General features: G+C 40.0%; 1 protein-coding gene across 1 annotated transcript in view; it reads left to right on the top strand.

Moving 5' to 3' along the window:
- LOC121008813 (dynein heavy chain 11, axonemal-like) overlaps positions 1–27,265 on the top strand; it is a 489,011-nt gene that overhangs the window by 135,332 nt on the left and 326,414 nt on the right. The window contains exons 30-39 of the mRNA XM_040441508.1: positions 482–715; positions 3,097–3,228; positions 9,084–9,244; positions 10,064–10,220; positions 10,845–10,990; positions 11,271–11,387; positions 12,075–12,213; positions 13,359–13,451; positions 23,761–23,955; positions 24,340–24,417. Coding sequence (XP_040297442.1) covers positions 482–715; positions 3,097–3,228; positions 9,084–9,244; positions 10,064–10,220; positions 10,845–10,990; positions 11,271–11,387; positions 12,075–12,213; positions 13,359–13,451; positions 23,761–23,955; positions 24,340–24,417 — 1,452 coding nt within the window. The remainder of the gene's footprint in view (positions 1–481; positions 716–3,096; positions 3,229–9,083; positions 9,245–10,063; positions 10,221–10,844; positions 10,991–11,270; positions 11,388–12,074; positions 12,214–13,358; positions 13,452–23,760; positions 23,956–24,339; positions 24,418–27,265) is intronic.

Here is a 27,265-nt window from a genome sequence, read left to right on the forward strand (position 1 = left end):
AGCCATTTATTGATATATTTTCAGCCTTTTGGCAGTTAGATCATGTGGAATTAATTTCCAAGACCCAAGACCAAGTCAAAGGTCTTGTTCCCAGTCAAACCACTACCCTGTTCTGCATTGACAATGGGCAAAACCCCTGAAATAGCAGATGGGTATCTTTTTCTTATGAACAAGATTCGATCTTTGGCTCACATGCCGAGTAAATGTTCCAAGGCCTTTTTAAATGTTGGAGGAGAGTCTGATGTGCTGCGGTAGGGAGCTCCAGAGTATAGGGGGTGCACTTGAGAAATCCTGTAGGCGATGGTCCAAGGAACAGATAAGAGGAGAACAAAGAAGGAGGTCTTGTGAGGATCAGAGGTTACTTGTGGGGATGTATCAAAAAGGAAGGTCCTTTTTGTCCATGGAGCATTTTTCATTTATGTTTTGTCTATGTGATATAATTTCTTACAGTATTAAGACTGATTTTCTTAATGTATTTAAGGCTGAGAACTGGCTGAGACTCCTAGAAAACACCATGAAGTCAACAGTTCAGCAGGAAATCATGGAAGCTGTGGCAGCGTATGAGGATAAGCTTCGAGATCAGTGGCTCTTTGATTACTCTGCACAGGCTTCACTCAGTGCCAGCCAAATATGGTGGGCAACTGATGTGGAAATCGTGTTTCAAAGGCTAGAGGAAGGTTTCGAAAATGCCCTGAAAGATTACAATCGCAAGCAGGTAGGAATTCCTTTATGCACAATGACCACTCTTTGAGACTCCAATTAAAATATGTAAAGGTCATCCATATGGCTGAGCGTAAACTAACTCTTCTCTATGTAGGAAAGATTTACCTGTGGGTAGCATCACTGTGCCATGATTGCAGACTTGGTATGCTGAATGTCAGGGTATAGGATGCAGTTACCTTCCATAGTTTAGCAGTAAAGCCCTCAGGTACTGAAATTGCTCTAGCTTATCACATAGAATTGTCTATCTATCAAAGAATGGCTACACATTTCTCAGTGCTAAAATGGATAACTGAACTAAGCCATCCTATGGATTGACGCATTTGGTATCCTGTGGTAGGGGTGGCGATAGTAGTGATTAAAGGGGTTACCCCATCATTAATGTCAAAAATGAAAATTTTATATCATATAGTACATGATAATTTCTTTCTAACAAAGCTAGAAGCAACCCTGTACCTCATATGGATCCAAAGATCTCCTCATTCATTGTTCCAACTAGTCTACTAGAATCCTTTATAAGCTGGCAGTTTAGGGGACATGCACTCAGGAGGGTGTCCTTTCTTCTGCAGCTGGTGGCAGTTGAAGGATGGAACTGAAGATGTGCTTCCATTTCAGTGAGCACAGACAAATTAGAAAAAGAGCAAACAGCAGGTGGCGCTATACAAATAGATTTCAGTGAATAACTCATTGGCTTTACTATTTTTTTTAATTACATGCAGTTACAAAAGTATTCAGATCCAGGTGCTGGTTTGAGAAATGTAGAATATGTTTCATGGGACAACCCCTGTAACCGCCGGACACCTGAGCTAATAATAATAATTCTGGATACCTAGAATAATAATCATCATCAAACCAGTCTAAAACCTAAGGAAAATCAGTAGAATGCTCCTAAATTGTGACTCCTAGTCACCACACCCTAGACCACTGCACCTCACTGCACTTACTATTATCCCTGGGCGCCACTCCGTTCTCCCGCTATGCCCTCCGGTATCTTCGGTCACTAAGTTATAGTAGGCAAAGATTTCGGTCACTAAGTTATGGTAGGCGGAGTCTGCCCTTGTTCTGCTGTAGCGCTGGGCAATCGCAGCGCAGAGCTCACAGCCTGGGAGTTTTTTTTCTCCCAGGCTGTGAGCTCTGCGATGCAATTGGCCAGCGCTACAGCAGAACAAGGGCAGACTCCGCCTACTATAACTTAGTGACCGAAGATACCGGAGGGCATAGCGGGAGAACGGAGCGGCGCCCAGGGGTAATAGTAAGTGCAGTGAGATCCCCAGGCGCCGCTCTCCATGTCTGTATATTTAGTTCACAATGTCAGGATCGATGAAAGGTCCTCTTTAAGCCATTAATATCCAGAGCAGACTGGAGCAGTTTAGAGGTTAATATTGTATTACCAGGACCACCATTTTCCCATTATTCATGTCTAAATATTATTTAATAAACCACTAGCCCACCAAAAATGCCATCATGAAATCACAGGACGTGGATGCCATAATATTAAACAACTATTCCATGTAAATGGCCAGTACATAACTAGCAGTGCTAGCTGAACCACCAGGTGAACAATGAAGGACACAAATCATTGGTATTGGCATTGCCCCAGCAGGTCAGGGGAACATAGGGGAGATTAAAGTGCAGGTTGTATTGACAAGGAATAAGTAACATCTTAATCCTGAATTCTTAAGAACTTAATGACACACACATGATGGCATTGTATGGTATGTACATTGTATGGTCTTGTCTTTGTGGTCAACATTTATTCAGAATGATAAGAACTGCTTAATTTACCGCATATTGTGTCAGATCTGGAAAAATGAAATAGAAATCCTTCTCTTTTTCTAATTTTCATAGCCTTTATGCAGGGCTTGTCATCATGTATCGGTTAAATCCCTAATATGAGTGCTGTAACCCCATTTCCTGATATTGTAGAATAAGTACAATGTATTGATGTATTCCAACTAATGGAGTCAAATGATATATATTTGCATAGCACAGCAAGGGATTATGGGCAATGGCTTATAAATTATCCCACATACTGCATCACTTTTAAGCGACGACCATTTTTAAAAGCATTCACTTCAGCCCTTAACATGGGAAAATGGATGAAAATTAGTCACTTTGACCTTCAAAGAATGTGGTAAGAAAAAAGTTCTCGGGTCTAAAGCCTCCCAAATATGTATAATTATTTACACACCTATTAAATTACTTTCTCTTAAAGTGAAAGGCGTCACATAATGAAAAGTTGTTTGTTGTGATGGGGAACAACAATGCATGTCTTGTCAGAGGCACTATACATTTCACAGATGCATTTAGCACTTTACGCATGACAGATTTTATTTTACAGAGTTTAATATCTCATCTGAATATAATTATTTGCAGATTGCTCAACTGAATGCCCTTATAAACATGCTGTTAGGGGAACTTACCCCCGGGGTGCGTCAGAAGATCATGACAATATGCACAATTGATGTTCATGCCAGAGATGTGGTAGCCAAGCTTATTGCACAGAAGGTAATTTAATGCAGAGCAATTACCCTAATGCATTTTTAAAAGCATGAAATAAAGAATCATTTCATTTGTTGAAAAGCTCGCCCCTGCCTATGTGTAAAAGTGACAGAATGTTTTGATGTAGTAATTTTTTTTGTTACATTCTTACTTCACATTTAGACAATTACACTTATGACTTAAAGAATTGGCAAATTTTCAACAAAAAAGGAGTGTCTAAATGTTTAAGGATTATGCTGATAATTGGTTTCGGAACTTTTAACGTGACAGCCAGATTCACTTTTGTTTTTGGAATCTCCACTTTACAAACACTTCCGATTTATGAACGCTACAAAGGAAAGGTTAAAAAAAAATCTTATAATTATTTTGTCGCATTTGCTTACACAATGTGGACTCGGTAGGGTTCTAAGACTCAAGACAGTGGCGAACATACCATACGCAAGTACAACCTGTCACAATTAGGGCAGGTAGACACATAACATGTGCTGCGCCGAATTGTGCGGATATTGGTGCGGATTTCCCTTTTTTAGATACCAACAACATCTTAAAATAATTTTTTTTTAAAAAGCAGTACACTCACCTTGCAAGTCAATAAATTATAGGCTGTGCGCTCACTTCTTCAACCCAGCTGGAGCATGTAAAGAACAGAATGCAGTCTAAAAACTTCTGAATTAAAATATGTGTGCCTTTACCACTCTTTGTACAGCCTGGTCGATAGGTATTCAAGTATCCTCATCAGAGAAGATCTTTTCTCCAACACCTCATTATAGGAAGAATTTAGATTACAGTACATTATTAATTTTCTTAGGGTTAATCAAGCAAATCACCTTCCAAGACATTTCTGATACTCCTGGGACTCGTAGTTCAACAAGTATGTAAAGAAACACAGAGATTCAGTCGTGCACTAGTTGTGACATCCCTTGAGAATAGAACAATAGCACCAGATGTATATCAAATCAAGGGGCTTCAGTATACTCACAAGCTAAAATTATAAAAGAGCTTATCAAACTGTGATCTCAGTGGCATAAAAAACTTCTTACCTGACCCTGGGTTTCGCTTGTTGGGTCTGCTCTTGCAGCTTTACTAGAGGGGAAACTAAATGTAATGTATGGACATTTCGAGTCCTCAAGAGCAGGCGACATTATTTGAAGCTTCTCCCTGCCCATACTAATAGATGACAGTGCTGAATGTGACATGTCAGGATCTTTATACTGCCTGTACCTTGGGCAACATAAAATACTTTCAGGTTCCCTGGTAACTTGCAACTATACATTTTAGGCCTCATGCACAAGGCCATACCATGTTTTGCTGTCTGCAAATCGCGGATCCGCAAAACACAGATACTAGGTGTGTGTGTTTCGCATTTTGCGGAAAAGAAGGTCTGGCCCTCAATAGACCAGTCTTATCCTTGTCCATGATACGGACAAGAATAGGACAAAATCTTTTGTGGCCCCATTGAAGTGACTGAAGTGAAGTGAAAAAGACATTCGTGTGCATAAGGCCTTACTCTGAAACTCTGCAATGTTTCAGAGAAAACATGGTTTAAAGCCAAGCCAGGAGTAGGAGTAGAGCTATGAGGTGGCACCAAGCCAGCTTCGCCCCACCTGGTTTAATAAGCAGGTCTTTTCTAATTGTAAATAGGGAGAGTGTGTGAGGTTCTCTTTATTTATAAATTCCCATATAGAATATTTAAAAATGTGCTTTCTAACATGAACAGCCCCTTTAAATTAGAGGACTTATTTGATGCCCTGATTACCATAATCTAGTCGAGGGTATTATGATCTACAGAACAGCACTTTAAAGGGGTTCTTCAGGAATTAAGAAAATGAAAATACCTAAATATTCCTTTATTATAAATATATTCCCAAATACCTTTGATTAGTTATAATGGTTTGTTTTGTCTAGGGAAAGAGAAATAAAATGGCCACTGTCCTATTAGTATACACAAAAACTGTCCTAATCACACAGCAGGACAAGTTACTTCACAACACTGAGGTAAAGAGCTGCCTCATCCTCCTCTGCTTTGCTTGAGCTGCCTCATCCTGAATACAGATGATAAAATCTTCATCTGAATGTCTGTAGGAATGGAGATCATGACGAGACATGAAGTGCAGAGAGAATGGACAGGGCAGACTGTGGTAATGGAGACTGCATACAAGTGCTGCTGCTCATTACCCCCACCTCCTCACGTACTTCATGTCTCTTCATCAAATCCATCCCTACAGAGATTCAGCTGAAGATTTTATCATCTGTATTCAGGAAGATAATCCCTGACAAGCAGAGCAGAGAGGACGATGAGGCAGCTCTTTACCTCAGTGTCGTGAAGTAACTTGATCTGCTGTGTGATTAGGACAGGTTTTGTGTGTACTTATAGGATGGCGGACATTTTATTTCTCTTGTTGATTGCTCCCTATACAAAATGAGCCATTATAACTATTGAACGGTATTTGGGAATATATATAAAGTAATATTTAAGCATTTTAATTTTGTTAATTCCCGGAGAACCCCTTTAACAACCCATTCTTGAATGGGAGTCAGAAAGGAAATGTAACCTGTATTGCCAGTCCATCTTGGGTGAGATGGGTGATATGACGCCAGTTGGATCCTCTGCTGCTTTAAAACCCTGGCATTGCAAGTCTGTTTAGGCTGCGGGTTTTCTCCAAGGCACGTGGATGTGATTTCTAAAACTTCAACCACTTTGCGGGTACTGGAAAATGCTGCTAATTCGCTGTATGCTTATCTGCTGTGCAAATCCGCAGTCGTGTGAGAACATACCCTTATAATAAATAAATAAAAAACACATACTAATCTATGACAAATTTACCATAGAATGTACCAGGGTTCATACAGAGAATCACCTTGCAGTCCTAACAAGTCACCATGCACAGATCAGCCCTTGCTCTTGGTTTGATACTGTGGTATATTCTGCTTTTCAAATAATTTGTTATCTTTCTTGTTCAATACACTTTGACTTTCTGGCCCAGTTGCAAAAGCCTAAATATAATAAGGCAGATTATTACAGTTAACAAAGGCGAGCGTTGATGTTTTGCAGTGTTAAACATTTCAATGCTGCATGTAAATAAGAGATAATAAGTGCCCTTTTATTTCTAAATATCAAGGATTATCTGCATTTATTTTAACAGCCTTGAGCTGGCAGTCCACAAAGGCCTCCATCTTTTCTTGGCAGCATGCAAATGTCGTCATATTTTCAAACTTCACTTCCATGACATGAAGGCCAAGCCAAAGACAGCACCGCAATGAGCATTATGTTCTAATGTTTTTACCTCTGAACCATGTTAAGCGATGCTGTGCTGACATTTTAAATGGATACCGTGGATAAAATATCCTTCACGCAAGTCCAAGTAACATTTAGCTTCCTGTATAAAATCTAGTGCATAAGTGGAAGAGTTTGTCATAGTGTCTGCTTTTAGCTTACATTGTTCCAGCACAGATTAGAAGTTCGGTTTTGTATAGGCTACTGCTCATACAAACTGCTTTTATAAAATCGATATATATGTTTATACTATCAACTCATCAGAAACCAGTGATCACCTTGACATGGATAGATAGGCTAATCTCAAGAGTGGCACCCACCAAAGGAAAATTTAAGTAATGGTAAACCCAGTTTTAATTATCTTATTAGGGAGTTCTGAGTGAATGGTACCCTCCTCTCTGGACTCCAACTTGCTGAAGAGTGACTATGATGAGCTTTACTAGCTTTGGAGGCTCCAGTATATATGTGCATTACACGGACATGATCAACTTACTATTGGAAAAAAAAAGTTAGACTTTGCCCAAAGTGAATAACCTGTTCAAGGACCCTTTTACGCATGCCGATGATTGAGAATAAGAACACTCTTTCCCGATCACTGCCCTATGTAAACATGCTGGCGATAACCTGACTAATAGGCGGAACTAAAAATCATCGTTTTTCGGCAGCACGTTACGCTGTGTAAACGGGATGTACTACCGACAAATGAGAATTGTATGAGGACAAACAATCATTTTACCAATGGATTGTCCCCATAAAGATAACTGACATGTAAATGCAGGCAACAAGTGCTGATCAACATGCTGTTGTCATCAATTGCTGGGCTTAATATCTGCCCCTGTAAATTACTCTGAGCCCATGTAAGATAATTGTGACTACTAACTGGTGAATTACGTACATAGATGTTACTTAGGCAGAGTACTTGCTGTTCTTAAAGAATCCAGCCCTGTACGGAGACTCACTGGAAGTGCTCCACGGTATAGAAACTTATTGGCAATGCTCCATGGGAAAACAAAAGAGGTATCTCTCAGTTAAAGAGAACCATCTTGCTAGCCCCCACCTTGTGGAAGTGGATCCCTATGAGTCAAAATTCTAGTTTTTAACAAGTCTTGGAATATGACAAGGGAATATTGCCAAGCCAAATATCCATCCGTAGACAGCTGTTTAAGGGTGCTTGCTCCTCATCAGTACAGAGTAAGAATCTGGCTGGCTGAGTGCAATGTCTTGAATGTAGCCTAGGCAGGGTACTGGCTGTCCTTAAAGCGGTTCTCTGTGAATTAAGAAAATAAAATTACAGAAAATACTTAAATATTGCTTTATTATAAATATATTTCCAAATATTTTTCATTAGTTATATTGGCTCGTTTTGTCTGGGGAGCAATCATTAGGAGAAATAAAATGGCCGCCGTAGTATTAGTACACAGAAAATCTGTCCTAATCACACAGGGGGTCAAGTTACTTCAGAACACTGAAGTAAAGAGTTGCCTCATCCTCATCTCTGCTCAACTTGTCAGGAATCATGATGCAGAACACAGCTGATAAGATCTTCAGGTGAATCTCGGTAGGAGGGGAATTCATGAGGAGACATGAAGTACAGAAAAGAGGTGGTAATGTGCCTGATGAGCAGCAGCACTTTTGTGCAGTCTTCATTACCACTGCCCCACATTACCAAAGCCAGTCCTGTCCATCCTCTCTATACTTCATGTCTCCTCATGAAATCCATTCCTACAGAGATTCAGCTTAAGTTCTTATCAACTGTATTCAGGATCATAATCCCTGACAGGCAGAGCAGAGAGGGGAGTGAGGCATTTCTTAAAGGGAACCTGTCACCGGGATTTTGTGTATAGAGCTGAGGACATGGGTTGCTAGATGGCCGCTAGCACATCCGCAATACCCAGTCCCCATAGCTCTGTGTGCTTTTATTGTGTAAAAAACCTGATTTAATACATATGCAAATTAACCTGAGATGAGTCAGAGCTTGAAAATATGACTCTTCTCTGGTCACACAAGTAAGATATGACTCTTTTATGTTAATTTGCATAAAAGGCGGGAAGTACAAAAATGCATAATACTTATTGAATTTGTCTGCAAATGAAATTAAAAGTGTAATTTATATGTTTAGGGTAACACAATGAACATTTAGAAATGCTCAGTGAGGGTAGCATAGTAGAGGTGACTAAGTGCACTGCTCTGAAGTAACTTGTCCTCCTGTGTGATCAGGACAGGTTTTGTGTGGACTAATAGGACAGCTGCCATTTTATTTCTCCTGATCATTGCTCCACAGAAAAAACAAGCCATTATAACTAATGAAAGGTATTTGGGAATATGGTTATAATAATATAATATTTAAGTATTTTCATTTTTCTAATTCCCGGAGAACAGCCCTGTATAGAGACTCCCTGGAAGTGCCCTATGGTAATAAGAATTATTGGCAATGCTCCATAGATGTTAGGCACGTGTAATTTTATAGCAGACTTTAATATGGCCGTAAGAGAACTTGCTTGAACTAGCATCAACACCATGCCTGGACTTAGATTTTGTGTTCTCAGCCTCCATGGAAAATTAATTTTAATTTATACTTATTTTGCAGGTCTCTAATGGCCAAGCATTTACATGGTTATCACAGCTGCGACACAGATGGGATGAAGGCACCAAGGAGTGTTTTGTTAATATATGTGATGCTCAGTTCCATTATTCCTATGAGTATCTTGGGAACACTCCTCGTCTTGTGATAACACCACTGACAGACAGGTTCTTGACTACCACTCTTAAAATAAAGTATTATAGTGATAAACTTGCTAGTTTTAGAATCTGTATTACACATTAGACAGAAAAGCAGTTAAACATATATTAATCTGCAGACGCAACCATACACTTTTAGTCTAAATTGATCTTTACAATTGTTCAAACTGGCCATACATGTTCACTGAAACCGGACAATGGATAAAATATCTTTCCGGGAACGTTTTTTCAAAGAAAGATCTTTCATCCGCAAACAATCTTTCTTTGAATAAAAGATCTTTTGTCCGACTGTCTTGTAAATTTAACCTGACCAAAAGATTGTTTTGGTTGAACTCATACATTTTGATCAACTTTATATTACTGTGTATGGCCACCTTTAAACATTGGTCCCCTTTATAGACATTTGGTTGAAGTATCCTACTATATTGTCAAATCTGGGAATGTGTAAGATTCTAGATTTCCGTGCTGAATAACATGCCGGATTGATAAATACCTTTAACATACCTAAAACTGTCTGCTGGTCCTCTGTCCTTTCATTCATGGCGATGTGATGTCCACGTGACATCAAGCTATATGATTGTGGCAGCAAGCCAATGCCCGCTATTAGAGTCCATGTTGATATCATGTGGCACTTGCTTCCGATAAACGATTTATTTTTATATTAAGTTGAAACAGCATTTGCTTCTTGTTGGATGATCGATGGGATATTTAGATGGCCTGATGATTGGGAAAAAACATTCTTAAACGCTTATTTGGCGATTATTGGCACATGTAAAAAGTCCTTCAATTTACATAAACTGCTCAGTAAAATATGCATTTTTATTACAGATGCTACATCACTTTGACCCAGTCCCTTCATCTGGCTATGAGTGGTGCCCTCTCAGGTCCTGCAGGAACTGGAAAGACTGAGACTACCAAAGACCTTGGCCGTGCTCTGGGCATTATGGTTTATGTGTTTAACTGTTCCGAACAAATGGACTATAAGGTGAGGAGTAATGAACCTTAATTCATGTGTTATATTGTCTTAACATGAATTTAAAGATTTGAGAATAAATAGGCTTACACAGACTAAGTGATAGAATATTTATTAGGTGTGATTAAATATAAGGTAAAACAGACAAATCACATACAGAATAAATAATAATCAACTACCTAGCCCATGCAATGGGGGAGCTTCCTTTGCTGTGCTACCCTTGTAGCACGCGGCCGACATCCCATGGTAATACAAGAGAGAGATAGTGACCTACAACATCCCACCTGGATGATGTTCTCAGTGGAGTTGAGTTCTTTGTCTTTGTGCTTAAAGGTTTGTACCTTTCAGCCCCTCCTCCTAAGGATGTCCAGTGTGGAGTATGTTTGTCTTGTGAGTTAACCACTCTGGAATGTGGTCTGGTGGTCATTTGACACAAAACAATGACTTTGTATATGTTAAAAAACTATCCTATATAAGGAATATAGAAGTTAATAGAATAATTAAAGAGAAAGAAACAATCATTACTTAATTATATAAAATACCCTTACAACGCATATATGTAACCTTGACTCTGTATACTGCTAGTTTTTTCTTTGTATGACGGATGTCATTAAAAATACATATTTGGTTTATTAGTCTTTAGGTAACATCTATAAAGGCTTATGCCAGACTGGTGTCTGGGGCTGCTTTGATGAGTTTAACCGCATATCAGTCGAAGTGTTATCAGTCATTGCTGTACAAGTCAAGACAATTCAAGATGCCATCCGGCACAACAAGAAAAGGTACTGAAATAAATATACAATTGTTTTTAGTATTGTATTCATATCCCCCATATTCAATAATACCATACCGCACGAAATAACCTAATGATATTGTGCAAAAAGAATAATAATCCTTCTAAATTTTATTATAGCCTGTTGCAGTGTATACGACATTGTTGTCAAAATATTTTCCTACAAATAGGCTAAATTATTAAGATTAGGGAACATAATGCAACATGTTTGTTTTCTGTTTCTAAAGAAAAAAAAATATAAAAATCAGGGTTTCTATTCTGTTTTACAGATTTCACTTTCTTGGAGAAACTATTGAGCTGAAAAATACAGTGGGGATTTTCATCACTCTTAATCCAGGTTATGCTGGCAGAGCAGAACTTCCAGAAAATGTCAAGGCTCTTTTTCGGTAAATGTAGTGATCGTGCTTAGTTTTTTTTTTTTGTAGATCATGTATGGTATGTAATGTCCCTGCTCCATTTTTTGTAGTATATTTGTGGCTTCCACCATTCCTTCTTGATGTTCAAATCCAACTCATTTCATTATTGGGGTACCTTCACATGCGGGAGATTTTGTTGCAGAAAGTTTCATTCATTTGAATGAATTTGCTTTGGCAGGAAGCACATGGACTTCTTGCAAGCCTCATTCAGACGAATTCAACTGATTTTCAGTCGCAGAAATTTTGCCGGATGTGAAGACAGCCAAACTGTGCTATACTACAGTAAACAGCTGGGTAGCATTTTTAATACAATGGTAATAACCAGCCTTCTAGCTTCAGGTTATGGCTTGCTGGATAGGTGTATGGGTGGTGTAGTTATAATGGTGGAAGCTGCAAAACCCAATCGAAATGTCACCCTTTTTTGGGGGATTGCGTTAAAGGGGTATTTTTATCTTCAGCAACTCAAAGTTTTTCATTCTTTTTATGTAATAAAAATGCATACAGTTTTATAATATACTCAGGGTAAGAGGATCAGATTTTCACAAGAAAGGTACTGTAATTTTTCGGGGGACCTACCCTACATTGAACAGATTTAGGTATGTGACAAACTCCCCTTAACATTCTAATTTGACACATTTCTCCGGTTTCCTCCTGTAGTCCATGTGCGATGGTCATTCCAGATTTTGAACTTATATGTGAAATAATGTTGGTGGCAGAAGGATTTATTGATGCACGAATGCTGTCAAGAAAATTCATCAGTCTGTATACTCTGTGCCGCCAACTCCTCTCCAAACAGGTAATAGTTTAGATAGACTAATAAATGGAAAAATAATAGATCTAAGATGCTGAGAATGTTCAGAGAAGAACATGGCTGAAGAGATGTGTGAGAACATAAATTGCTGATAATTCACGTCCACAACTATGCTATGGATGAGTATAAATGGGAGATGTGAACACAGCACTATAAATGGAATATGTCAGCAGTTTTGATCATGCTAAACTGCTGACAACACTAAGTGATGGCTGGGGAGAGCAGTACAATTATACATTTAGTGGAAATTTTCTCATCATATGTAATGGGAATATGAAGTTATATTCTGCCACATTCTGCTCCTGCAAGTGCCCAGGCGGGCGAGACTTCACTGTGAAATGTTCTTTACATTGAGCTGCTTCACAGCCCCTCCTTTCTGCTCTGAAGGACAGCTTTAGCATCCAACCAGGAGACCAATACATCCACCATTCAGAGGGGAGGGGTTGTGAAGCAACTCAATTAGAGTTCAGAATGTCCCAGAAGCTGAGGATGCTCCTCCCGCCATTTGATTTACAGGGCCAGACAATCTCTGACTTGGTCCACTGCTCTGAGTAGCGGCGCAAAGGCAGATGCTCTGCTTCCATTACTGGAGCAGTGACTGTTAATGCGCAGCACCCGGAAGTGTAGTGGCGCATGTACAATTGCCGTCCCGTAGTGGGAGCAGAGCCTCTGCACTTTCACCCTTATTCAGAGCAGCAGCACATGTGCAAAATTGATAGGGCAGGCCGAGATGTCCTGACCGGTCAATCAAATGGCAGGGGGAGCATGCTCAGCTTCGGGAAACACCCGATTGCAGGTGCAGAACTCTGTTTGATGAGACAAATTGATTCTTACGAATCAATTCACTTATCTCTAAGCTCAATGCACAAAGCACATTACAGTGCAGCCACTTGCAAGAGCAAAATCTGGAGGAATAAGCTTCATATTCACACTACTTCAGATGAGAAAAGCTCCACAAATGTATGTCTATAACGCTTCCCCCCAGCCACTACCAGGGCTCAAAACACCAGGTATCCAGTACTCTGAAAATGCGCCAACAATGGTTCAGTTCTGAGTGTGTCACCTTTTTTAGCCAATATAGAAAATATTTTCTTAGACTAAAGTCTACTTTTTTTCTCAATGTCTTGCAGGATCATTATGACTGGGGTCTAAGAGCAATAAAGTCTGTGTTAGTGGTGGCTGGATCGCTAAAGCGGGAGGGCAGGAATCCACCTGAAGACCAGGTGTGTTCTTTGCTATTTTGTGATTGAAGTTTTTAACATTTTATTTGCTTTGATGCTTCATCTACCTACACCGAAAACTAGAAAAAATACAGTGCTGACTATTACAGACCATCACAATACGAATAAGGTGCATCCAGACTCGCTTTTGTCCAGAGGAGCAAAGGATTGGGCATACTAACGCATAACATGCCTGATCACTGTTTTTCCCAACAGTAGATATTGACAGACAGTTGGGCTTTTTGGCTGATCCTGTGATCATTAATACCTTCTGCTGGCAATGGCCTAATTTGTATGCGTTATAGTAAGTAGGTAAGTAGATAATTTCTACTGCATATACAGTGCCTTGCAAAAGTATTCACCCCCCTTGACTTTTTTGTATTTTGGTGCCTCACAACCTGGAATTAAGGATTGTTTGAGGATTTGCATCATTTAATTTACAGAACATGCCCACAACTTTAAAGATGTTTTTTTTTTATTGCGAAGAAAACAACAAATAGGACAAAATAACAGAAAAAGTCAATGTGCATAACTATTCACCCCCCTAAAGTCAATACTTTGTAGAGCCGCCTTTTGTGGCAATCACAACTCCAAGTAGCTTTGGATAAGTCTCTATGAGCTTGCCACATCTTACCACTGGGATTTTTGCCCATTCCTCCTTGCAATACTGCTCCAACTCCTTCAAGTTGGATGGTTTGCACTTGTGAACAGCAATCTTTAAGTCTGCAAGAAATATAAAGGATAAACCAGGCACTCAAATATGGAGTAAAATGATCAAAATATTTATTCCCACAATAGCAGTAAAATATAACAATAAAATATACCAATAAAATACCATAAAACACTTTAACCCACTAATAGCAGCAATAGTCGGCATATACACTAAAAATCAATACATTAATCTAGTAGCAGTGGCAATGGGCATATATTCTAAAGTGACAAATGCGGCTTAATTGTTAAATACTGCAGTCGTTGTTCCAATCAAGAAGAAAACGCAATTCCGTACTTTATAACAAAGTCTTATGAACACTCGTTGGTCTTGGGTCGGTAATAACAAATTGCAATTGTGCCCAACGGTGGCGTCCCACCGAATTGAGCAACTATGTTGCTTAGTTTTACCTGGTCAGTGTGTCCTTATCCTACGTCCGGACCTGAAGAGATATGCTGTGGGCACGATGTCACCTGGATATCCGCTCACGAAAACTTTGTTTGTGGCTTTGTTTGCAGGGATTCCTCCGGTGTTCGTCGCTCTCGATCACAGCTATTCAGTTTCAAAAGTCCAGGGGAGCTATTTTTCCAGCATGCCGGTACAGGGTGTATGACCATACGCGTTTCGGGGTTCTCTGAATGACCCCTTCCTCAGTGGTAACCCTGAAGTGCTTCCCCACATCCTTTTATATGAAATCTTGGAAAAAGGTAAAGTCCGGACAAGGATCTCATCATGCCAAAACATGGAAAGCTCAGATTTTCCAATATAATCATTGTATGCGTTTGTCCTTGTGCAATTCTTATAATGCAGTTTTTGGACTTCTTATAATGCAGTTTTTGGACTGCGTTTTTTGGATAAATTGCGTTTTATGCTCCATTGCTGCTTAAATATAAATTAGATAATAAGCCACATAGTTTTTATTATAATATGATTTTTGAAATATGTTAAAAATATAAAAATGTAAAAATATATGTAAAAACACAACCACATCGCAATCTCTCTATTTTTATTCTTATTCATCAATAGTTTGAAGGGGGGGGGGGAGGGAAAAGATTCAAGGGTCATGGAATCACAAGAAACCAAAAAGTTCCCAATCAGCATTCAGTCCTTTTGGGACTAGGGAACCAAAATCAAATATAAACTTGGATTCCACCCTTGACATCTTTTTTTATCAAATCTCCTCCCCTCCACTCTGGCGTCACCATTGTTAGAGCTGTATAGGTGAGACCTGTTGGATCGTTATTGTGACATAACTTAAAGTGCCTTGAGACGGTATGGTTTTCATAACCTTTACGGATATTTGCTATATGCTCTGAAATCCTTGTCTTAAGGCACCTCTTTGTACGACCAATATATTTCTTTCTACAGGGACAGGTTAACAGATATATAGCATTCTTGCTGTTACATGTCAGAAAGGTTTTCATTTCATATATATAATCATTGCTGGTCGAGGAGGCTTTAATTGTTTTTCTCGGGAAGTTTGTTATTTTGCAGTTTGAACATGTTCTACATCTAAAAAAGCCCTCAAAACACAACCATTGGTTATCCTTTTTTTTGGGGTTACTTCTAGATGTTTTTATCGTAGGTGCTATTTTTAGACCTAAGTTGTTAGCACGAGTATAGATTATTTTTGGTTTTGCCGGCATCAATGGTCCTATAATTTTGTCTTTCTGCAGAAATGACCAGTGCTTCGCAATGATGGTTTCAATTTTCTTATGTTGAGTATTGAAGGGCAGAATCATCTGTAACTCCCCACATGTCATACCATCACTGTTCGATGCAACTGGTTTCTCTGCAAAAAAATCCTGCCGGTTTAGATTCTTCACCTTATTCAAAGCTTTTTCGATGCAATCATTAGGATAGTCTTTTTCAACAAACTGCTGCCTCAATATTTCAGCTTCATTTTCAAATGTCTCATTATTCGTGCAGTTTCTTTTGAGGCGCCTGAATTGGCTTGTTGGTACATTCAGCAGCCACCTAGGAAGGTGGCAGCTTGAATGTAAAATAAAATTGTTCCTTGCTGTAGGTTTATAATAAGTAATTTGCTGAAAACTGGAGATTCTGATCGTTCAAATTGATGTTTGATAGGAAGGAACCCAATGCCAGATCCGTGCCTCTCCAAATAAAAATCACGTCATCTATGTACCGCTTCCAGAGCACCAGATCCGCACCCAGTATTGGCAGAATATATTCATCCTCCCAATTCGCCATAAAAAGATTTGCATAACTGGGTGCGAATCTGGTGCCCATCGCGGTACCAGATTCCTGTAGAAAAAATTCTGTATTAAAAGCGAAATAGTTGTGCTTCAATATAAAATTCACTGCTTCTAAAATATACTCTATTTGTGCTAATTTAAAATGACTGCTTTTATCAAGTTGAGATCTTAACGCCACAAGTCCCTGATCGTGCCTGATGGATGTGTAGAGAGATCGGACATCGAGAGTCCCCAATGTCCAATTCTCTTCTACTGTTAATTCCTCCAAAATTTTTACTATCTGTGTAGTATCTTTTAGGTAGAATTTAGTTTTTTTAACTACCGGTTGCAATTGATGATCCACATATTGGGAAAGGTTGGCCGTAAGGGAATTGATCCCCGAAATTATAGGACGGCCAGGGGGATTTGTGAGGCTTTTGTGTATCTTCGGCAAGTAATAAAATACAGGAAGTCTACACTGTGTGCTTAGTATAAAATTGGCCTCACTTTCTAATAAAATATTTCCCCTTGTACCCTTTTCACATAACCGTGTCAGCTGCGGATAAAAATCATTAGTGGGATCTGCCCTTAATTTGGTGAATATATTTGTATCCGACAATTGTCTCTGACATTCTTTATTGTAATCGTCGGTGTTTAGGATTACTATCGCCCCGCCCTTGTCGGCGGGTCGTATAGTAATCCCGTCATCCTTCTGCAGCTGTTTGATTGCTGCAATCTCCTGGTTGGAGAGATTCAATTTTTTATTCTTTGTACCACCTAAAGTTCTGATATCCCTTTCTATATTTTTTCTAAATGCTTCTATCTCTGGACTAATCTCATTCCTAGGATATTTAGTCGACCTAGGTTTTAATTCCGTATGAATGAAGCCAGATATTTCCTGAGATTGCAATGTAATGGGATTCTTCATAAAATACTTTTTGAGACAGATTTTTCTTACAAATTTTTCTATGCCCACATAGGTATCAAATTTATTTAACCGTGAGCTTGGGGCAAATTTGAGGCCCTTGTTTAATAAAGATGTTTGGGATAACGTTAAGTTGACTCCACTCAGATTAATGATAGAGCTTGGTGATGGTGCTACTGGATCTAATATCTGTGTCTGTATCTTTCTCTTTGCCCTTCGTGTCTTTCTTTTGGTCTTTGATAATCTTGTGTCCAATCTAGTGACCTGTCTGGTGTCCTGTTGTGCCTCCAATGTGAGTTGTAATTCCCCCCGAATTACAACTCACATTGGAGGCACAACAGGACACCAGACAGGTCACTAGATTGGACACAAGATTATCAAAGACCAAAAGAAAGACACGAAGCACAAAGAAACACACAGAAACACTATAGAAGAAATAGACACAAATCCAGACACCAATATTAAAACTTCAAATAAATATGAAGTATTGAGCAGGGAACCTTTTTTAGATCAAAGTCCTGCACATTACCGAACTCAGAATGCACGACAACGTATTCAACACTCTCCGAAGAGAACACATCACCTAGACCCCCCAGCCCAACACACGTACAATTTACGGAACAAACAAACCACACAGAATTGGACACCCCCGAATTACAACTCACATTGGAGGCACAACAGGACACCAGACAGGTCACTAGATTGGACACAAGATTATCAAAGACCAAAAGAAAGACACGAAGGGCAAAGAGAAAGATACAGACACAGATATTAGATCCAGTAGCACCATCACCAAGCTCTATCATTAATCTGAGTAGAGTCAACTTAACGTTATCCCAAACATCTTTATTAAACAAGGGCCCCAAAATTTGCCCCAAGCTCACGGTTAAATAAATTTGATACCTATGTGGGCATAGAAAAATTTGTAAGAAAAATCTGTCTCAAAAAGTATTTTATGAGGAATCCCATTACATTGCAATCTCAGGAAATATCTGGCTTCATCCATACGGAATTAAAACCTAGGTCGACTAAATATCCTAGGAATGAGATTAGTCCAGAGATAGAAGCATTTAGAAAAAATATAGAAAGGGATATCAGAACTTTAGGTGGTACAAAGAATAAAAAATCGAATCTCTCCAACCAGGAGATTGCAGCAATCAAACAGCTGCAGAAGGATGACGGGATTACTATACGACCCGCCGACAAGGGCGGGGCGATAGTAATCCTAAACACCGACGATTACAATAAAGAATGTCAGAGACAATTGTCGGATACAAATATATTCACCAAATTAAGGGCAGATCCCACTAATGATTTTTATCCGCAGCTGACACGGTTATGTGAAAAGGGTACAAGGGGAAATATTTTATTAGAAAGTGAGGCCAATTTTATACTAAGCACACAGTGTAGACTTCCTGTATTTTATTACTTGCCGAAGATACACAAAAGCCTCACAAATCCCCCTGGCCGTCCTATAATTTCGGGGATCAATTCCCTTACGGCCAACCTTTCCCAATATGTGGATCATCAATTGCAACCGGTAGTTAAAAAACTAAATTCTACCTAAAAGATACTACACAGATAGTAAAAATTTTGGAGGAATTAACAGTAGAAGAGAATTGGACATTGGAGACTCTCGATGTCCGATCTCTCTACACATCCATCAGGCACGATCAGGGACTTGTGGCGTTGAGATCTCAACTTGATAAAAGCAGTCATTTTAAATTAGCACAAATAGAGTATATTTTAGAAGCAGTGAATTTTATATTGAAGCACAACTATTTCGCTTTTAATACAGAATTTTTTCTACAGGAATCTGGTACCGCGATGGGCACCAGATTCGCACCCAGTTATGCAAATCTTTTTATGGCGAATTGGGAGGATGAATATATTCTGCCAATACTGGGTGCGGATCTGGTGCTCTGGAAGCGGTACATAGATGACGTGATTTTTATTTGGAGAGGCACGGATCTGGCATTGGGTTCCTTCCTATCAAACATCAATTTGAACGATCAGAATCTCCAGTTTTCAGCAAATATGAGTAAAACGGGGATTGAATTTTTGGATCTAAAAATTGAAGTTGATAGGGACAAAATTAGCTGTAGTACTTATTATAAACCTACAGCAAGGAACAATTTTATTTTACATTCAAGCTGCCACCTTCCTAGGTGGCTGCTGAATGTACCAACAAGCCAATTCAGGCGCCTCAAAAGAAACTGCACGAATAATGAGACATTTGAAAATGAAGCTGAAATATTGAGGCAGCAGTTTGTTGAAAAAGACTATCCTAATGATTGCATCGAAAAAGCTTTGAATAAGGTGAAGAATCTAAACCGGCAGGATTTTTTTGCAGAGAAACCAGTTGCATCGAACAGTGATGGTATGACATGTGGGGAGTTACAGATGATTCTGCCCTTCAATACTCAACATAAGAAAATTGAAACGATCATTGCGAAGCACTGGTCATTTCTGCAGAAAGACAAAATTATAGGACCATTGATGCCGGCAAAACCAAAAATAATCTATACTCGTGCTAACAACTTAGGTCTAAAAATAGCACCTACGATAAAAACATCTAGAAGTAACCCCAAAAAAAAGGATAACCATTGGTTGTGTTTTGAGGGCTTTTTTAGATGTAGAACATGTTCAAACTGCAAAATAACAAACTTCCCGAGAAAAACAATTAAAGCCTCCTCGACCAGCAATGATTATATATATGAAATTAAAACCTTTCTGACATGTAACAGCAAGAATGTTCTATATCTGTTAACCTGTCCCTGTAGAAAGCAATATATTGGTCGTACAAAGAGGTGCCTTAAGACAAGGATTTCAGAGCATATAGCAAATATCCGTAAAGGTTATGAAAACCATACCGTCTCAAGGCACTTTAAGTTATGTCACAATAACGATCCAACAGGTCTCACCTATACAGCTCTAACAATGGTGACGCCAGAGTGGAGGGGAGGAGATTTGATAAAAAAGATGTCAAGGGTGGAATCCAAGTTTATATTTGATTTTGGTTCCCTAGTCCCAAAAGGACTGAATGCTGATTGGGAACTTTTTGGTTTCTTGTGATTCCATGACCCTTGAATCTTTTCCCTCCCCCCCTCAAACTATTGATGAATAAGAATAAAAATAGAGAGATTGCGATGTGGTTGTGTTTTTACATATATTTTTACATTTTTATATTTTTAACATGTTCAAAAATCATATTATAATAAAAACTATGTGGCTTATTATCTAATTTATATTTAAGCAGCAATGGAGCATAAAACGCAATTTATCCAAAAAACGCAGTCCAAAAACCGCATTATAAGAATTGCACAAGGACAAACGCATACAATGATTATATTGGAAAATCCGAGCTTTCCATGTTTTGGCATGATGAGATCCTTGTCCGGACTTTACCTTTTTCCAAGATTTCATATAAAAGGATGTGGGGAAGCACTTCAGGGTTACCACTGAGGAAGGGGTCATTCAGAGAACCCCGAAACGCGTATGGTCATACACCCTGTACCGGCATGCTGGAAAAATAGCTCCCCTGGACTTTTGAAACTGAATAGCTGTGATCGAGAGCGACGAACACCGGAGGAATCCCTGCAAACAAAGCCACAAACATAGTTTTCGTGAGCGGATATCCAGGTGACATCGTGCCCACAGCATATCTCTTCAGGTCCGGACGTAGGATAAGGACACACTGACCAGGTAAAACTAAGCAACATAGTTGCTCAATTCGGTGGGACGCCACCGTTGTGCACAATTTCAATTTGTTATTACCGACCCAAGACCAACGAGTGTTCATAAGACTTTGTTATAAAGTACGGAATTGCGTTTTCTTCTGGATTGGAACAACGACTGCAGTATTTAACAATTAAGCCGCATTTGTCACTTTAGAATATATGCCCATTGCCGCTGCTACTAGATTAATGTATTGATTTTTAGTGTATATGCCGACTATTGCTGCTATTAGTGGGTTAAAGTGTTTTATGGTATTTTATTGGTATATTTTATTGTTATATTTTACTGCTATTGTGGGAATAAATATTTTGATCAATTTACTCCATATTTGAGTGCCTGGTTTATCCTTTATATTTCTTGCAACTCCTTTTGTGACTGGGTGGGTCACATAAATCAAGAGCACCTTAAATCCATTACTCAGCTGTAGTGATCCACAGATACCGCATTCTAATCTTTAAGTCTGACCACAGATTTTCTGTTGGATTGAGATCTGGGCTTTGACTAGGCCATTCCAACACATCTACATGTTTTCCCTTAAACCACTGAAGTGTTGCTTTAGCAGTGTGTTTGGGGTCATTGTCCTGCTGGAAGGTGAACCTCCATCCTAGCCTCAAATCACGCACAGAGTGGTACAAGTTTTGCTGAAGAATATCCCTGTATTTAGCACCATCCATCTTTCCCTCAACTCTGACCAGTTTCCCAGTCCCGGCTGCTGAAAAACATCCGCACAGCACATGCTGCCACCACCATGTTTCACTGTGGGGATGGTGTTCTTTGGGTGATGTGATGTGTTGGGTTTGCACCAGACATAGCGTTTTCTTTGATGGCCGAAAAGTTCAATTTTAGTCTCATCAGACCAGAGCACTTTCCTCCATACATTTTGGGAGTCTCCCACAGGCCTTTTCGCAAACTCACAACGTGCCTTTTTGTTTTTAGCTGAAAGTAATGGCTTTCTTCTGGCCACTCTGCCATAAAGCCCAACTCTATGGAGTGTATGGCTTATTGTCGTCCTATGTACAGATACTCCAGTCTCTACTGTGGAACTCTGCATCTCCTCCAGGGTTACCTTAGGTCTCTGTACTGCCTCTCTGATTAATGCCTTCCTTGCCTGGTCCGTGAGTTTTGGTGGGCTGCCCTCTCTTGGCAGGTTTGCTGTTGTGCCATGTTCTTTCCATTTGGTTATGATAGATTTGATAGTGCTCCTGGGGATCATCAAAGATTTGGATATTTTTTATAACCTAACCCTGACTTGTACTTCTCAACAACATTGTCCCTTACTTGTTTGGAGAGTTCCTTAGTCTTCATGGCAGTGTTTGGTTAGTGATGCCTCTTGCCTAGGTATTGCAGCCTCTGGGGCCTTTCAAAAAAGTTGTGTATATGTAATGACAGATCATGTGATACTTAGATTGCACACAGGTGGACATCATTTCACTAATTATGTGACTTCTGAAGGTAATTGGTTGCACCAGAGCTTTTTATGGGCTTCCTAGCAAAGAGGGTTAATACATACGCACGTGCCAATTTTCTGTTTTCTATTTCTAAACAATAGTTTTATTTATATATTTTTATTATTTCACTTAGACTATGGTGTTCTGATCCATCACATAAAATTCAGATTAACAAAATATTGAACTTAAGGCTGTAATGTAACAAAATACGAAAAAAGTCAAGGGAGGTGAATACTTTTGCAAGGTACTGTATGTATGCTTTCAATTCTCTTCTGAATTCTCTTCTGACTGTTAGCTATTCCTCTCACCCCATAGACAACTGTTCAGATGGTGCAGTACTGCGTGGTGGCCTTTGTTCTCATGGCACTGTGCTGGTGTGTCGGTGGGACCCAGTGCCGAGGGTGGCATTGTAGGATAGCAGGGACCAAGTCCTACTGAGCTGCCTGCCTGGAACTCACTCTATCCCTGACTATAGTTTTTGCCTGGCCCCTCATGGGTATGCAGTTACTTGAACAGAGACTTCTCCAAGAGGTAACAGCCTGGCGGTTCCTCTGCAGCAGAGTTCAGATGCCTGTTCAGGGGTTAGGGTGAATACCAGGGGGCCACTTAGATAACGCACTTAGATGTCGCCCAAAGCCAAACCTGTTCAAGTGACCCAGTTGGTCCACATCTGCTTTGTAACAGTCAAATAATAATACAGGTATATTGTACTCATATTGTTAGTGCTTATGTTCACACATACAGAATCTGAAGACTTTTTCATCTTAAATGGTTTTCCAAATTTTACATGTAACATGTATTTAGAATGTTCTAGAAAAAAACATTTTTTTATTACAATATATAGTATATTTATTGCATATTAAAACTACATCTACTGCGCTGACCCAAGGGTTGTATCTTAACTCTATATTACATCTATAATCAAAGCTCACAAAGGAGCTCTATATTTTATCATTTACATTGAAAATAATAAAATGGACAATATTAAGACCTTTCATTTGTTTCATGTATTTCTATACTATATCTATAGCTATCTATCTATCTATCTATCTATCTATCTATATATATATGTATATATATATATATATATATATATATATACATACATTAGGAATTAATTCACACAATAAAATTGTTGCAAGGTGATTCATTGTGCAAAAGAAACAGCTTGAGATTAACAAGCCATATGTGTCCTAATTGTCCGAGGACGACTTCCTCATAACATTTGTTCATTTCATGCCTTATGTTATGCTGTGCTATCATTGCATATGATTATTGTGTTGTTCTTTCTTTATAGGTTTTGATGAGAGCCCTCAGGGACTTCAATCTTCCGAAGATAGTAACCAATGATGTTACAATTTTTCTGGGTCTCATTGGTGACTTGTTCCCATTGCTGGAAGTGCCCAGGAAGAGAGATATGAAGCTGGAACAGATGGTCCGCCAGTCCATTGCCGAGCTGCACCTGCAGCCAGAAGAGAACTTTATTCTTAAGGTGGAAATAATGGCTTTGTGCTTAGTGTATTGTGCACTGTAACTGCTCTGACTGAAGGTGTTTCAGCATCTCACTACAGCAATAAATAATATCTTCACGCCATTTATTTTTTACTTATTTTAAGAAGATTAACTTTTAATATATTTGGGATCAAGCTCAATTATAGGATGCATTCGAAACAGAGTATAAGTAATAACTACGGTAATTAGAATAGTGACTTCTCTGTCTACAGTCAGAATCTGATCTCAGTTTTGTCTTCTATAGTAGCTTCTATATACAGAAAATCATTTTTTATTAATAAAGATTGGAAAGTTTCAGAAATACTTTAATACACTGGAACTACTTTATGTCATTTTACTGACTATCTGCATGTTTTTGGCTTAGATTTCCCAGTTGGAGGAGCTGCTAGAGGTCCGTCATTCTGTTTTTGTCGTCGGGAATGCAGGAACAGGCAAGAGCACGGTAATAGAAAATATCAACTATTTATTATTCCTAGCAGGACATTAAAAATAATATTTTGTATATCAAATATCTATTACGCTCAGCAAGATATTCTGTAATGCTTCTCAAATCATCCAAACTACTCCAACCTGTCATTGCATTTATGTACAGAACTGTGAATGTCAAATCTATCTATCTATCTAGAAAAACTGAAAAATGTCAGCACTAGAGCAAAAGTAAACCAAACAACAAAATAGGTGCACACCTGAGGGGACTAGCCTATTGCCCAATGTGCAAAATAACAAAAAGGCAGCACTCTGAAAATGTATAAGAAATACAAAAAGTATATTCACCCATGTGGATATGCGACGTCGCGTATCCACATGGGTGAATAAACTTTTTGTATTGTTTATACCTTTTCAGAGTGCTGCCTTTTTGCTATTCTGTCTATCTACCTATCTATCTATCTATCTATCTATCTATCTATCTATCTATCTATCATTTTGCTATTTGTCTGTCTATCTTATGTGGGGATTTGCTCTGGTAGACAGGATAAGCGAATGCAGTATAGAGGCACCAACCAGTTCTTAAATCAAACAGTTGAGTGTTTATTCACATTCTTGGCAAGTTCATAAACAAAAAGTCACATTCAACACAAAAAGTCACCTTGTGGGGTTGGTGTTAATTCACACCCTGCTGGCAGTTCTGCCTCAAAGAGTCCATGAACAGGCTTTAGGTGGCCTGTTTCCCCTCACACGAGTCTCAGCCCTCCAAGCCCGGCACAAGCCTCAGATCCCAATACAGAGATATTTTATGCTGAACCCAGCTGTCTTGTAAAGGCAGCTAGGTGTTGCCAAAACCCGGACTGGCAATTGAGATCCAGTCCGTTTGACCCCACCTGGCCGCTAATCAGTCCAGCAGCACACACTAGGAGGAAAATACCTGCCTCCCCATAGAACTCCCTTTACTGTGTCACATACCCCCCCGAATAACACTTTTTGTTCAACCTTGAGGGGCTGAACACGTGCCACACAGTGCACCCTTGACACTTGACAGGGCATCCGCGTTTCCCTGAAACCAGCCTGCTCTGTGTTCTACCGAGAACTTAAAGTTTTTTAAGGATAAGAACCATCTGGTGACCCGAGCATTTCTCTCTTTGGCCTGGCTCATCCACCTGAGAGGGGAGTGGTCAGTCACCAGGCGGAACTTTCTCCCCAACAAATAGTAGCGGAGAGACTCAAGTGCCCACTTGATAGCCAGGCACCCTCTCTCCACTATACTGTACCTGGTCTTGGCTGGGGTGAGCTTGCGGCTTAGGCAAACAACGGGATGCTCCTCCCCGTTGACTTCCTGAGACAGTACAGCACCGAGGGCTACTTCGGAGTCATCCGTCTGTACCACGAACTCCCTCTTGAAGTCGGGCGTCACCAAAACCGTTGACCCACACAGGGCCAACTTCAAAGCGGAAAAAGCCCCTTCCGCCCGATCATCTCAGTGAACCATCACTGATTTTCATCCCTTCAAGAGTTCTGTCAATGGGGCGGCTAGAGTAGCAAAGAGGGGGACAAACCTCATGTAATAGCCCACCATTCCCAGGAATTACTTTACTTGCCTAGTGGTGACAGGTCGCCTCTATTTTTTTCAATTGGGGTTTGATGACTCCACACCCAATGACATACCCTAAGTATTTAGTCTTCTCTAACCCTATCGCACATTTTTTGGGGTTAGCGATTAGTCCAGCCTTCCGAAGGGAGTCCACTACGGCCTGCACCTTGGGCTCTCCCAGTCAGTACTATGAATGACAATATCATCCAGGTAAGCCGAGGCGTACCTACGATGGGGAAGAAGCACAATGTGCATTAGTCGTTGAAACGTGGCGGTAGCGCCATGAAGGCCAAAGGGTAACACCTTATACTGATACAGTCTCTCAGGGGTGATGAAGGCAGTTTTTTCTTTGGCAGCCTCCGTTAAGGGCACTTGCCAGTACCCTTTGGTGAGGTCCAATACAGAGAAATACCTTGCCTGTCCAAACCGCTCGATTAGCTCATCCACCCGGGGCATGGGATACTCATCGAATTTAGAAGTCTCATTTAATTTATGGCTTGGGTATTATGGCTTGGGTATTAGAACTATTGGGCTGGCCCACTCACTTTTAGACTCCTCGATGACATCCAGCCGCAGCATTAGCTGCACTTCCTCCGAGATGGCTTTTCGCTGAGCCCCGGGCACCCGGTACGGCCTTAACCGGACTTTGGCCTGGGGCTCAGTGACAATATCATGCTGTATTATGGAAGTGCATCCAGGGAGTTCCGAGAACACATCCGTGTTCCGACCAATGAACTCCCTGCCTTTCTGAGCCTGTTTAGAGGAGAGGCTGTCAGCAATTCTTATTGTGGCAACCACTTCCCCTGCAGCAGACAGAGGGGCCGAAACCTCTGCCCCTAGACATACCAGTCGCGTTCTGTCCTCAGCGCAGGTCTCCCTATCCTTTCAAGGTTTAAGTAGATTAACATGGTAGACCTGCTCTGGCTTTCGTCGCCCTGGCAGGTGTACCTTGTAATTTACATTTCCAACTTTCTCTATTACCTTGTAGGGCCCCTGCCACATAGCCAAGAACGTACTGTCCACTGTAAGTACCAGAACCAAGACCCGATCACCTGAGTTAAAGCTCCGGACTCGAGCCTGTCGGTTATAGATTCGACTCTGGGCTCACTGAGCAGCCTCCATATGTTCCCGAACCAGAGGCAACACAGTCTCTATCCGTTCTTGCATCTGGGTGACGTATTCAATAACACTTTTATACGGAGTGGGCTGGTGTTCCCATGCCTCCTTGGCTACGTCCAACAGCCCGCGAGGATGTCTGCCATAT

Source organism: Bufo bufo, chromosome 7 (genome assembly GCF_905171765.1).
Source record: "Bufo bufo chromosome 7, aBufBuf1.1, whole genome shotgun sequence".
In the NCBI taxonomy this organism is placed as follows: domain Eukaryota; kingdom Metazoa; phylum Chordata; class Amphibia; order Anura; family Bufonidae; genus Bufo; species Bufo bufo.